Below are 12,471 nucleotides of genomic sequence, written 5' to 3'. Positions count from 1 at the left end.
AGGGACAGGAACATCTCTCCTATGAAGAAAGGCTGAGAGAGCGGGGGCTGTTCAGCCTGGAGAAGAGAAGGCTCAGGGGGGATCACATCAATGTATATAAATACCTGAGGGGAGGGTGCAAAGACGACAGAGCCAGGCTCTTTTCAGTGGTGCCCGGTGACAGGACCAGAGGCAACTGCACAAACTGGAACACAGGAGGTTCCCTCTGAACATCAGGAAATGCTTTTTCACTGTGAGGGTGACTGAGCACTGGCACAGCTTGCCTGGGGAGGTGGTGGAGGCTCCATCCTCAGAGATACTCAAAAGCCACATGGACATGGTCCTGGTCAACCAGCTGTAGGTGGCCCTGCTTGAGCAGGGGGGTTGGACCAGATGACCTCCAGAGGTCCCTGCCAACCTCAGCCCTTCTGTGATTCTGTCTTGGAACACACTCAGGCTGGAAATGAGTTGACTTCTACCCCCAGAGGAATGAATGGCCTTTTACACAGAAGACCAGAGGACTAAACCTAGCTAATTTTAAGAGTGAGCTTGACTGTATTAGATACCATGACAGCAGGGAACCTGTCCTGCTGGCCCTACCAAACACATGCCACCATACAGTCTTTAAACATCATGGTGATGATAATAGTTTATGGTAGTGGAAAGCGAAGGAAAAGGAAACAAGTTTTGTACTGTTAAAAAAGTAAGATCACAGGGTCCCAAAGGAACTGACATCACCTACCTGTGGTTAATATAACTATTAAGTTATGAAAAAGGATTGATGTTAAATTGGTAGAGATTTATAATTTGTCTTTTTTTTTTCCCTTTTCTACTATATATTAGTAGAAATCAGATGCTTCTCCTAAGAAACAACAAACTGCCGCAGCTGGTTCGTAACATTATTTACAATTTAAATCAGTAGGCAGGCCCCAGCAAACTGAAGGAAAGGACAACCCTCCCATTATTCCCCCCACCCGGAAAGCTCTCACCCCTCTTCATCTTTATGATAAGGAATGTCTGGCATGCGAGCGTCACTCCAGCACACATCCCTGCAGTTCTCTTGTGACTATGAGTCCCAAATCGAGACTAAGGGCACTTGTGAGCAGGGAGCCAGTTCACAAACACTGTCCAGAGCATCACTAATTATTATGTATTTGCTAAGGGCAGGTGCGTGCCTTACCACAGGTAGAAAAAGTGAGTCTGCGGCCTCCAAGTCTCTTCGGTTAGCAATCAGATACTACACGTAGTCTGTCTAACACAAAGCAATGCTCAGGCTCTGTTTTCAGAGGCGTGCTTTTTGCTCAGTAGGGATGAATGGGAAAGCTGTAAATATAAACAGCCTGATTAGAGGCAGCAGCCTCTTGGAACAAAAGTGCAGCATTCCTACTAACCCTTTTGCACGCAGTCACAGTCCCCTTGTTGGTTTACTTGCTGCTTTCAGAGAGAAGCTGAACTTTACTGGCTAGCTTGCATGAGACTTGGAACTTGGGCTCTGCCCCTGGGAGGAGGAGGAGGGTGGGGAGGGAGGAGTGCATCCACCAAGCTTGCTTACTAAGTAAAAGCTGAGCTAGTAACCATGCTGGCCAAGCCAAAATTTCTCCTTACGCAATTACTTTTTAGTGATGCCTGCAAATACGTGCTCTAGCCAAACATGCATTATCTTTCTGAAGTGTGGAGAAGAAAAGAAGCTCTTGCTTGAAACAGGTCAGAAAGGAGAACAGTACACACCGGGAGGTCAGCATATAACGAAGCTGAGTGAGACAAAGCCTTGAGAGAGGAGGTGGAATTGCATTTGTTAAAACATATGGAAGTCAGCTCAGCACAGATCTTGGATCCGTCTGCTGCTTATTGAAGTCAACAGGAAGATTCGCATTAAGTTCAACAGGTTTCATCAGTTCCTGTATAAGGCAGAAACCTGAAGGTGCTAATTAAGGTGCATAACAAGACTCGTGATCTTTTATTTAGAAAACAAAACACCCAATAACTCCCCCTCCCAGTTCTTCCCAGCCTGAAGAAAACATACCAAATATAATCATCTCATAATCAACAACAACAAAATTATCAGCAACAGATCATACTCTCATTTTCAGATTGAAGACTGTAAAATAGTGCAACCACTGGGCATCCTTTGTTGTCATGTCACCTCAAGTTTCACCCTCTTTGATTCATGGCAAAAAGGCTTGCTCTTTACAAGTGAAAAAATTAGAGGAACAGATGACCGGTGCAGGCTTCCAAGCTTCTTGTAGTTTGTCTACACCAGCATTTGACAGGGAAACTCAGACCAGTTATAGGAGTCATCCACAAAATCCAGTACAGGAGGACCTTTGGATCACTGGGACCAGTCTGCTGCTATTGCAGAGAACCACAAAAAAAGCCAGTGACTTGCAAGTTAGTGACTTCTGATTTAGTTTTTCCCACAGTCACTATTACAAACAGAGCTGCACAGGGGGAGCTGGAGTAGAAGGTTTCCTAGAACTGTTAGTCCACACACAGTTCAAATTGTACAGTCCTTCACCCTTTTCTCTCCTGTAATAAAGCTTGCACGCCTGTCTCCCAGCGCATTCCCTGCATGACTTAAGTCCTTTCCCACCATTCATATTGTGATCTGAGGCTTCCTCCCTTTAATCTGACAGTAAAGATGAAAGGCTGTTTTAGAAAAGAAACACGGCAACACCAAAACATGGACAGAACCTCTGGGGGAATTAATCCTTCTTCTGAAAAAAAAGCGGGGTGAACACACACACACACCACACAGTGTGACTAAACAATGGCTACTGAGAAATATAGCTCTGGAAGACACTTCAAGGGACTAACCAACCAACTGGGATGAATGGGTGAGGGCTGTGCAAAAGGCACAAATTGGAACAACATGGTTGAATCTCAGAAATCAAAAATTTAGGCTTATCGTCAAGAAAAAAGACTTGAGATTCAAGTTCAACACAAGTGAGAGGGTGAAAGTCCATTGCTCGATACAGATGTTTGAAAATAATTCAGTTGCATGGCTTTTATTTCTCCAGTGAAAGAGATACAAGAAAGAGAAGATTTCTTCTGCCTTCAAGGTACACTTTTTCTAAGTGGGTAGTTTTGGTTTTTATCTCAGTAACACTGACACTGTGGAAATATGAGAAGAATAATATCAGCTGCATTTTAATGATAACACCATCCAAATACTGAACAGCTTTATGAACATCACAAAATAAATGATAAATAGGCCCGCAGCTCTAATCCTGGGCCTGGGGCAACTTCAGTTTCACTTTGCCATACTAGGGAAAAATCAATGCACTTTTCACCTGGTCTTTAAAAGCCAGCATTCCTCCATCTGAAATGAAACAAAAAGTGGCTAACTACCCTGCAAGCTTAGAAATCCTTTTGCATAGTCTTCTTGGGACCTAGAACCTACAGTGAGTCTCTACCACAATGAAAACGTCATAACTTTCCTAAATTGCTGGCTAAGACCAATAACCTCCTCTTCAGGATCTGCAAGAGCAGTTCAGGTATAAGGTCTCCACTGATGCCAGTCCAGAGTGAGTCTTGCCCCAGATCGCTGCTTACTAAGCAACTGCACATCCCAAAAGGGAGGTGTGGTACCGATCCACTTAGTCTGATGGACTGTTAGGAACCAGGCAAGGGTTCGGTATGTTACGAAGAAATAAATAAGAAAAGAAAATAATAAATGTTTTTCACAAAAGATTTCTGACGTTGAAAGAAAGTCATAATTAGTTACAATATATTCTAAACATGGGTAGGGCTTTCAGGACATTAAAAAAACAAAGCAGCATTCCCAGAAACTGTCATAATAAAGTCTGCTGCAAAGACTTCTCCAGGGCAAACTTCTGCACTAGCCTGAATCTACCTGACTTCAAGCCCAGTCCTGCAGCATTTATTTATGTGGACAATTCCATTTGCAGTACTCATGACTGCACAGATAAACTATTTATGACAGAGCAAGCCTCAACTCAAACAAGTCACTTTAAGGAATAATAAGAATAGAAGAAGACTAATATACGTATTTGAAATACTTCTGGCTCCATAATGTCATGCTGTAATGGTGCAGAACTCACTGAAGAGCCCTAATTCCTACTTAATTGAGGACAATGACAAATAAGGGAGCCAGGGACATCCTTTTCATATGAAGATGATTATAAATTTTTAATACTTAATCTGTCTGACTCTTTTTGATAGATTTCTTACAAAGTATATCTTTAATGACATTATATTTCTTTTCACATTAGCTTCTTAGTCTGTGATAGTAAAAGACACAATTGTTCTTCGTTTCTTACTTTCAGTACAGGTCAGTAGTTACCAAGTACTGGTTAATACTGGTTAAATACCATAGTCCATATTATTCAGGAAATCATGCTAGGTGAGCATTAATATTTTCATATGGGTTTTATCTTTTATCTATTTATATTTGGAACAAAAAATAGTAAATAAGTTACTTCCTGTGATTACGTAAGTGTGATGGTTCTTTCAAGATCATCATCTTTGTATTAGAAGTTTTAAAAGCAAGCTTTGGTAAAGGCCATCTTTTTTCTTTTTTTTTTTTTTTTGCATCTTCACAGTTTTCTCCAAATAAATTATTTCATTTTCCCAGCTACAATTTTATCTCTCTAATCCTATATCCTGCTTAAAATTGCCTACCCTTTATTCATTACGAAGCATATAACTAGAGTATTTAAAATTGTTTACAGACTCTTCTGACTAGCAATATTTTTCTGATTTAAAAAACAATATATTCCATGAAAGCAGGATTTGTTCTCACCTCAACTCACTGCCGATATAGTGCTCACCTGTGAACAAAGAATGAAAATTGCCTGCATTAAGAGGGATCTTTAGAAAAATGCTATATATGTATTTATTCAATTATAGGGAGCATGCTTCCCTAAAATGCTTAGTTTGCTCCAAATCTTCATTTCCCACTGATTTTTGCTACAAATACAGACCTGAAAGTAAGAGATAGCTCTCCTAAGGATTACTGTCTGAAAAGTGCCTAATTGTGGCTGGGAAATCTGTTCAAATGTAGGTTATTCCCCTGCCAGAGGTCAATACGAATCAAGAGGCAACAGCTCTTACCGTCTTGCCCATTTCCCAGGCTGAAATGCTTCACCTCTTAAGAATGCATTCCCTTTACTGCAACGATGGGTGTGCTCTGTGCTCTGCCTTGGTGGAGTTCGCCCTCTGCTTAAGCCACAGACACCTTCCATTAATTTTTTTCTACTTTTCAGAGTCAATCTCTTCTCCTCCTTTCTATCCTCAACATGAAATAACTTGATCACTGCAGTGGGGCTTCGCAGCAGTACACCTCCTTGCAGAGCATTTCAAAACTCTGAAACCACACACCTTTGTGGAGCACGCTGGAAGCAATTATCTAGGAATACATTGTGGTTTAGAAAAGTATTAATTTCCATGATTTGTAGGAAACACCAAAGGAATTAGCAACAAGATCATCAGTAAAATGTCAAAACTTCTTCCAAAATCAGGAAGGCAACTCCCAGACAAGAGGATAATTAAACACAGACTCTCCCTGCTTTATTAAGGCACCAACCTTGTAGCGGGAAGTCCGAGATCTAGTCTCCAGTCTGCCAAAGGCTTCCCTTGATTCCCAGCTCTCCCGTCTGCAGCTGCAGGGCCAGGACATTTATATCGTGTTTGACTCAGAGAGAGGTTGGAGCGCCAAGTTCAAAAATATCTGTAAATCTCTTGGAAAGCAGTGGTGAGAAAAAGGCGTAAGTGCCATGTATTACCTGCTCACTGAGAACCTCTCCAGTATTAGAAAGCTTTGAAGCTGTCCAGGAGAATCAGACAGGTTATACTATGGAAGCACTCTAGAGAAAGCCTCTATGTTTATGTAACAGTATCAAATATAAACCTGTTATTATTAGCAGATTTAGTTGAGATAATGAAGTTGAAAATGCAGTGTGGAATGGAGGCATGGTCAATGCCCACTTCAACAGAGAAACACAGAACTGGTTAAGTATTCCTTCCCCCTGGACTGATGTATGACCCGCAGCAGTATATGGCAAAGGGAAAAATGCTGAGTGGGTCTTTGGTTTAATGTGTTTCAAGTTTAAAGATACAGGTTTTGTACATTTGGAATTTTTATATGCAGGTAATGATAATAATTCCCCATCGCATTCAGTAGCATAAAGAATTTGCTGAAGAGGACTCAAGCAGACAGTACATGCTCTCAGCTCGTCTCCAGTGGGGCTGAGCCAACCTTCTGCCCGGCGATGGTTGGGCATTGCATGGAGAGGCGGACCGATACCTTATTTCAGGTCTGCCTGGCCTGTTCCTCTTTACAGTCCGTGACTGCCTATGTGACATGATGAACTTTGGATTCTTTCGGTGATTTCGAACTCTGTACATACTATTGCAGATGGTAATCTCTGCTTTGTTTCCAGAGCCATGTTTGTGCCTTTGTGCTGGCTCTGCAGCTTTCACATGAAGTTAAAACAAGTAGGCAAGGTCAGGAGAAAGCCCCCCTATTTCTGGGGGCTACACATTCCACCTGGAAGATCCTCCGTTCAGATGGAAGCACTTTTGGACACAGGCAGCCAAACCAAGAGGGCCTGCTGCATCAGATGAGCTGGCAACTCAAACAGCAATTGCTGGGGCTGGGGCTGGACAGGGCTGATGAAGAAATTGCAGGATAGACCTGACAAGAAGGTTACAAAAGGCAATGTCTTACGAGCCATTTCCCACCAGACTTTTCTAGAGCAGGACAGTGGATTCTATATAGAGGCTTCTGGTGTACTCATAGGGGAACTGAAGGTAACAAGGGGAGAAAATTCTATTATCAGTAAATTTAAACTGTCTACACAGGGGCTAGGCCTCAGGTGCCTGCTGCTTTCTGAATGATCTGTCACTTCTCCTGAGATGTCTGAATGAAGTGTGAGGTTTAGAACTCATTTGCAAATTCTGTATATTTTTGCTTTAGTTATGTTATACTCCTATGGAGGCAAGTTGTGACTCACAGGTGACTTGTAAACTATAAGGATGGGCTTCTGAGAAGAGTCAGAAAAACACCGCAAATGTTGAAGAGAAAGACATGAAGGCAAATTTCTCCTGTGCAGGGTGCAACAGCACCATGGTCCCAGGGGAGAAAGCTGCTTTTTTACCTCTGTCAAGCCTCCCAGAAAGGAAAGGTCTCCTGTATTCAAGGCCATCATTTTGATGGACCCTGCTCTATAAAACACTTAGTGGTTTGGGGCCTGGACACTACAGGAGGTCCCCTCTTCACCTGAAATCAGTCCATGTTAAAAAAAATGCTAGGGTGGTGGTACACCTATGCTTTGTGAAAATATAAACCTCACACTGATGTGCACAGCAATGTGGCTGGAAGGAATGGATAGATGGTCAGACGGACAATGGCCAAAATGAAGTAAATTTTACCTTTTTTTTTTTTCTGTATTTCTTCTTTTTATTCATCAATCTGGAAAATTGGTTACATTCTTTATCTAAAATTATTTTGTTCACAGGCAAACCAAAAAATATGTATGTTACAGAACACAATTTCAATACACATTTCTGAAACTCCCCTGCCTCCTTTATTCCTAAACACTGTAAACATATCCTGGTATGTTTATATGCAACGATAGCAACCTGACATAAGTGCTTAAAAATAAACCAAATAGGAATGGCAGTGTATGTGTGTGCAGCAGACATACCAATCTATAGTAGGGGCTGAAGAGATGACATTAGGGGACTACTGTCCATTATATTTGTTTGGTTTTAACCCAAATTGTTAAAGCATGAGGTGCAGAGGGTTAGGCAAAGTTTAGTTCAGGTTCTTTTTTTTTTTAAATAAACGTAACAGTAATTATTGCCGAAGCGACTAGACACAGTCCCACGTCACTTTCTAGATGAAACAGCCACTGCTCTTTTCCAAAGGTAAGCACACCTCTAGCTATCGCCATTTTGAGCACTTCCAGTCAGACCCCAAAAGCATCACCTACCTAATGATATTTGTTCAAGTATGGGCCCCTTGCCCTTTGCCATCCCTCTCTCAGAACCCAAGTTTCTGTTCTGTTGAAATCTGTGACTAAATTGTAACAGATTCGCAGATGGACAGGAGCAGTATGCGTCCCCTGGGCCTTTGAAAAGCAGATGGCATAAAGGTATCATCCTGAAGGCAACGGATATCTACAGTAGCTATAGGGGAAATGTGCATATATGCATAAAGGAAGAGGCAAGAGTAAGTAAAAATGTCAGTGGCTTTTTAGTTTGTTGTCAGCGTAGTGGTAGATCTCTGTCTCCTGTTCTCTCTTAAATTCTCTTGTGTGACGAAAGATGTCAGGTTTACTGCTGCATTTTCCCTTACATGATAAAGAACTCAGAATTTTTAACATGTGGTTTTATACAGTTCTTTATGGCTTCTCAATTTAGGCACCTGCATCAAATGAATTAAGACAGAATGTAATGGTTTCTTTGATGCAGTGTTGTACAACACTAAGCACCAAGCTTTATAGTAAAAGGAAAACAGATGCATTGCTCACAAAAAAAGGCTACATTTGCTTTCAGTAGGTAGGTAAAGCAGAGACTGCAGGAGATGGCATACAGCAAACCAGGCAGAATAAAGGCACAAAGTTTATTTTGCTTACAAACCCGAACATCAAGTGATTTCTAGTCATATACCAAAGGAGATAGGAGCAGAGTGGGCAACAATGGGAGTTTTTGTAGATTTTAAAACAGCATGAGTCAAATACTTAAAAATCAGTGTTTCAGCTGCTGGGAAGTTGCCTACACGGCAGTAGGCACTAGGAAATTTGCCCATCCATGAGCTCAGTACCAAAACCAAGCTCCTGGTACACACGAAGGTTTGAGGAGATAAAAGCTTGCAGCCCACGGTTCAGAGGAAGTGCTATTGCGATAAACTATTAATTATGTATGAATACAGCATTGATGGTACTGCATGCATTTTGAAACATAGCAGCTCCCCAGAGAAGTGTCATCTAATTGTTTTTATATCCCTCAAAGACAGATGTCTCCTTGGCACCCAGAAAGGAATATATAATCCAGGGGGCTGCTTCTCAAAGTAAATTCCCTTTCTGAGCCCTCAAGAGGGCTCCTGCTCAGGGCCATACATCTCCTACAGCAGAATAGTGAAGGAGTACTTCTGGTCCCACCAAAGGCACTTACTGTGTGGCCTGGCAGTAGAGAAGGCTGGAAAAGACCAAATGTGCAGGTCCACATATTTTTCAATAGCAACAAATGACCCTAAAACAACTTTAGCAGGGTATCTCTAAATAAAACAAGACACCATCTACAGGGCAACCGTGACAGACAAATTGGGATTGTAACAGAAAAACCCACGATGAAAAGACAGAAGGAGTTTTCACTAGATTATTTCGTATAGGAGTAAGCAAATCACACTTTATTGGCAGGTCACTGTTCAATTAACCTTTACAAATGGCTGCATTGAATAGATTTGTTGTGTTTATATAAATGTTAACATACGGCAGATTAATACATTGTCTGAATTAAGAGGGCTAAACTGCTCCAGCTTAAAGTAAGTACTTGGTAAATCACTGGTGCAGCAATACATGCAGTTATTAAATGCGCTAAAGTCAGACCAAAAGCCAGATTAAAAATTTACCAATAGAAAGATTGCCTCTGAATTTCAAATTACATTAGGTAATATTAATGATTTCAGTGACTAAATAAAATAAATGACCCCAAAAGTTTTATGCTATTTTAACCTACTTGTCTCTAACTTTGATAGCATTTACATTTATATCTAACTTCCTTTTAATGCTGAACCGCCTAAGTAATCATTTTAGCAGCAGGTAAATGTCTAAAAATGCAGCACTGACTTCTAGTGGGGGTGTTAAATCCTTCTCAAAATAATTCAGATATACCTTAATTTCCACTGTGCAATAAGGCAACAGAACTCATGTCCCCAGTGAAACTGTCTTCAAGAAAATATAAACTGATCTATACCTGCCATGTATTCACAATCAACAAAACCCCATTTGGAAGCTAGGAAAACAAAAAGAGGCTTACAGCCCCCTTTCTCTATTATTTCTCACCAACATTTTAATTTTCAGTTGAATCTTGGGAGTTTGGGGTGCAAAAGTACCGTATTAATGACAAGACAGAGGCAGGCAGTATTGGAAACCTCCCAGGCATAGCTGTGTTAGCAGCACAGCCAACTCAATTTTATATATGCAGAAGTATTTGTGGTCTGAACACAAATACTTCAAGGAACTTTTAGGGAAAGCTGCCCATGCTGGTAACCACACCCCAAATTATCTCTAGGTAAACACACAGACTTGTACGTTATACAGGAAGACCAAGTGCTCTAGTACAGCTCTAATAAAGGTGGGAATAAACTAGTAGTACAGAAAAGAGTGCTCCCAGAAGTGTGTTTCCCCGGTATGGAAAGAATAGGCTCTGAGCATCAATTCACTTCACATAACTCACTCATCAGTGGTAGCTCCTCCATCGCAGTGATCTTAGCTGGATTCAGGTGACCTTGAACTGAAGCTTCCATTTCTCCTATCATTTCATCAAGCCAGTCTCCCTTCTCGTGTGGAAATCCTGGAAACAGAAACTCTGTCACTCTCATGAGTGAATCTGTGCTTAACAAAGAATAATGAAAACTATGCTCTGGGAAACGTAAACAAACGATGCATCACTTTCTCTCCCAGATGCCAGTCTTTGATTACTCCATTCCAAGCGTCCTTGTTATTACTTCTCAAAAAGCACCAAAAACGTTTGGCTGTCAAGGTACAGAACAGTTTTAAAATGCCAAATTATTTGTTTGGTTGATTCATTGTTGACTACGGCCTGCAACGGCCAGGTCTTCCCCCGCGATTAGGCAAAAGATTCAATGTAAGCTTTCCAGGAAGCACAGCACGTTGCTCAAAGAGGGCAATTTCGCTTAACGTACAGCCCAGACAATGCTTCCTCCCTACACGCCTACTAACAGCAGAACTTTGTGTGCTTTATGGCCAAAAGCAGCTTGAACCTATAGCAGTAAGCATCTAAACCCATTCAGGTGGAGCTATATATTTTTACTGAATGATCGCCGCTGTCTAAAACGACGAGGGAATCGTTTGCCGTGTAAGTCAGTCCTACAGGATAAGAAAGCCCGTGGCTAATTAGAGGGTTAAAGATGGGAAACTCCTTGGGATTCCCTAAGCATATCACGGCCTGGCTACAGACATCCGTTACTATAACGCGACCCTCTTTGTCAAAGGCCACAGCCGTAGCATATATTCTGGAGGGGAAAACGAGGTTCAGACCGAAGCTATCCACCTGGCCGACGAGATCCATCTCTGCACTGAATATCTTCACTCGGGTGCTGCCGCTGTTCGGTCCCTGAGCTTTCAGGTGCTCTATGACCGCGACAGCACCCGAGGTCTGGCAGACGGCAACCCCTCTTGGGCTGACGAGCTGAGACCGGATCACCCGACACTTCTTTAACCTCCCCGTCTTGAAGTCGGCCGTCAAGCGGTAGAGAGCACCCGCCTCCGAGTCCGTCAGGATTACTTCGCTCTCGGGGGTGGCATCCAAGCCCCAGGGCAAACGGAAGCCTTCCCGGACAGCCAGGACCCCCCTTCCCTCAAAATCAAAGGCCTTCACGGAGCGGTCCCCGCCATCGGTGACCACCACGTGCCCGTCCGACGTGACCGTCACATCGAGCGGGTACTTGATGTCGTTGCCGGCGTCCCCCCGCTCCCCGAACCGCCACAGGCATCCCCCGCTCGGCCCGAAGACGTGGATCCTCTTCTTGCCGTCGTGTGCCACCGCCAGACGCCCCGACCTCCGGCAGGCCGCCACCCCGGTGGGGTTCACCAACGACCCCCAGCCCCCCAGGGCCAGCCGGAGCCCCAGGCCCGCGGGGAGCGGCCCCTCGGCCCCTCCGCTCCTCCCCAAGGCCGAGGGGACGCCGCCGCCGCCGCCGCCGGCTGGGCCCAGCACCTCCAGCAGCTGCAGCAGCGGCAGGCAGTCGCTGGTCTCGGCGGCGCGGCAGGCCCGCCGGCAGAAAGGACACTCCAGCCCCCGGCTCCCCGAACCGCTCAGGGCCCCAACGCAAGCCTGGCAGAGGACGTGACCGCAGGGCAGGTTCCGAGGCCGCCGTTGCCCGCCGGGCCCGTACCGCTCGAAGCACACCCGGCACTCCAGAAGGCTCAGCTCCGCCTCGTTCTCCGCCGCCATTCCCCGTCGCGCTGAGGCGGGCTGAGGCGAACCGGGGGCGGAGCGGTGCTGCCGGCGGGCGGGTGCTGGCGGACGCCAGCACCCGCCCGCCGGCAGCACCGCTCCGCCCCCGGTTCGCCCTCCCGGTTAAAACCCGCACCAGAGCCTTCTAAAACATCCAGCCACCGAGCTCCCATCGCGCAGCCAGGGGCCCCTGCTGCAGGGTGTACTCCCCGGGTATTCTCGCAGACACGGCGGGGCCTAAAACGGCTCCTCCGGCATCGCCCTTGCCGGGTTGTCACGCACCTGGGAAGGTCACCGAAAAAATTTCTGGACGGAGAGGAAGGAGGT

The 12,471-nt window shown here is 44.3% G+C and overlaps 1 protein-coding gene across 3 annotated transcripts; it reads right to left on the bottom strand.

Annotated features, from left to right (window-relative positions):
- Positions 1 to 1,907: 1,907 nt before the first annotated feature.
- On the bottom strand, positions 1,908 to 12,168 carry NHLRC1 (NHL repeat containing E3 ubiquitin protein ligase 1). Of its 3 annotated transcripts, XM_052808546.1 has the most exons (4): positions 10,402 to 12,168; positions 6,344 to 6,634; positions 5,525 to 5,676; positions 1,908 to 4,769 (listed from the first exon to the last, which is right to left on the bottom strand). In XM_052808546.1, exon 1 carries the CDS (start codon positions 12,139 to 12,141, stop codon positions 10,975 to 10,977), a length of 1,167 nt encoding a protein of 388 aa, XP_052664506.1. In that variant the 5' UTR covers positions 12,142 to 12,168; the 3' UTR covers positions 1,908 to 4,769; positions 5,525 to 5,676; positions 6,344 to 6,634; positions 10,402 to 10,974. The 3 variants fall into 3 exon arrangements, with proteins under 3 accessions (XP_052664506.1, XP_052664336.1, XP_052664427.1); XM_052808376.1 differs by having other exon boundaries at positions 1,908 to 5,676; XM_052808467.1 differs by lacking the exons at positions 1,908 to 4,769; positions 5,525 to 5,676; positions 6,344 to 6,634 and adding an exon at positions 7,418 to 8,368.
- Positions 12,169 to 12,471: the final 303 nt, after the last annotated feature.

Source organism: Harpia harpyja, chromosome 1 (assembly GCF_026419915.1).
Source record: "Harpia harpyja isolate bHarHar1 chromosome 1, bHarHar1 primary haplotype, whole genome shotgun sequence".
Classification (NCBI taxonomy): domain Eukaryota; kingdom Metazoa; phylum Chordata; class Aves; order Accipitriformes; family Accipitridae; genus Harpia; species Harpia harpyja.
This window is presented reverse-complemented; position numbering and strand designations above follow the sequence as displayed.

Excerpts from the sequence above, each read along its gene's own strand:
- NHLRC1 (XM_052808376.1), bottom strand. The coding sequence starts at position 12,141 with ATGGCGGCGGAGAACGAGGCGGAGCTGAGCCTTCTGGAGTGCCGGGTG.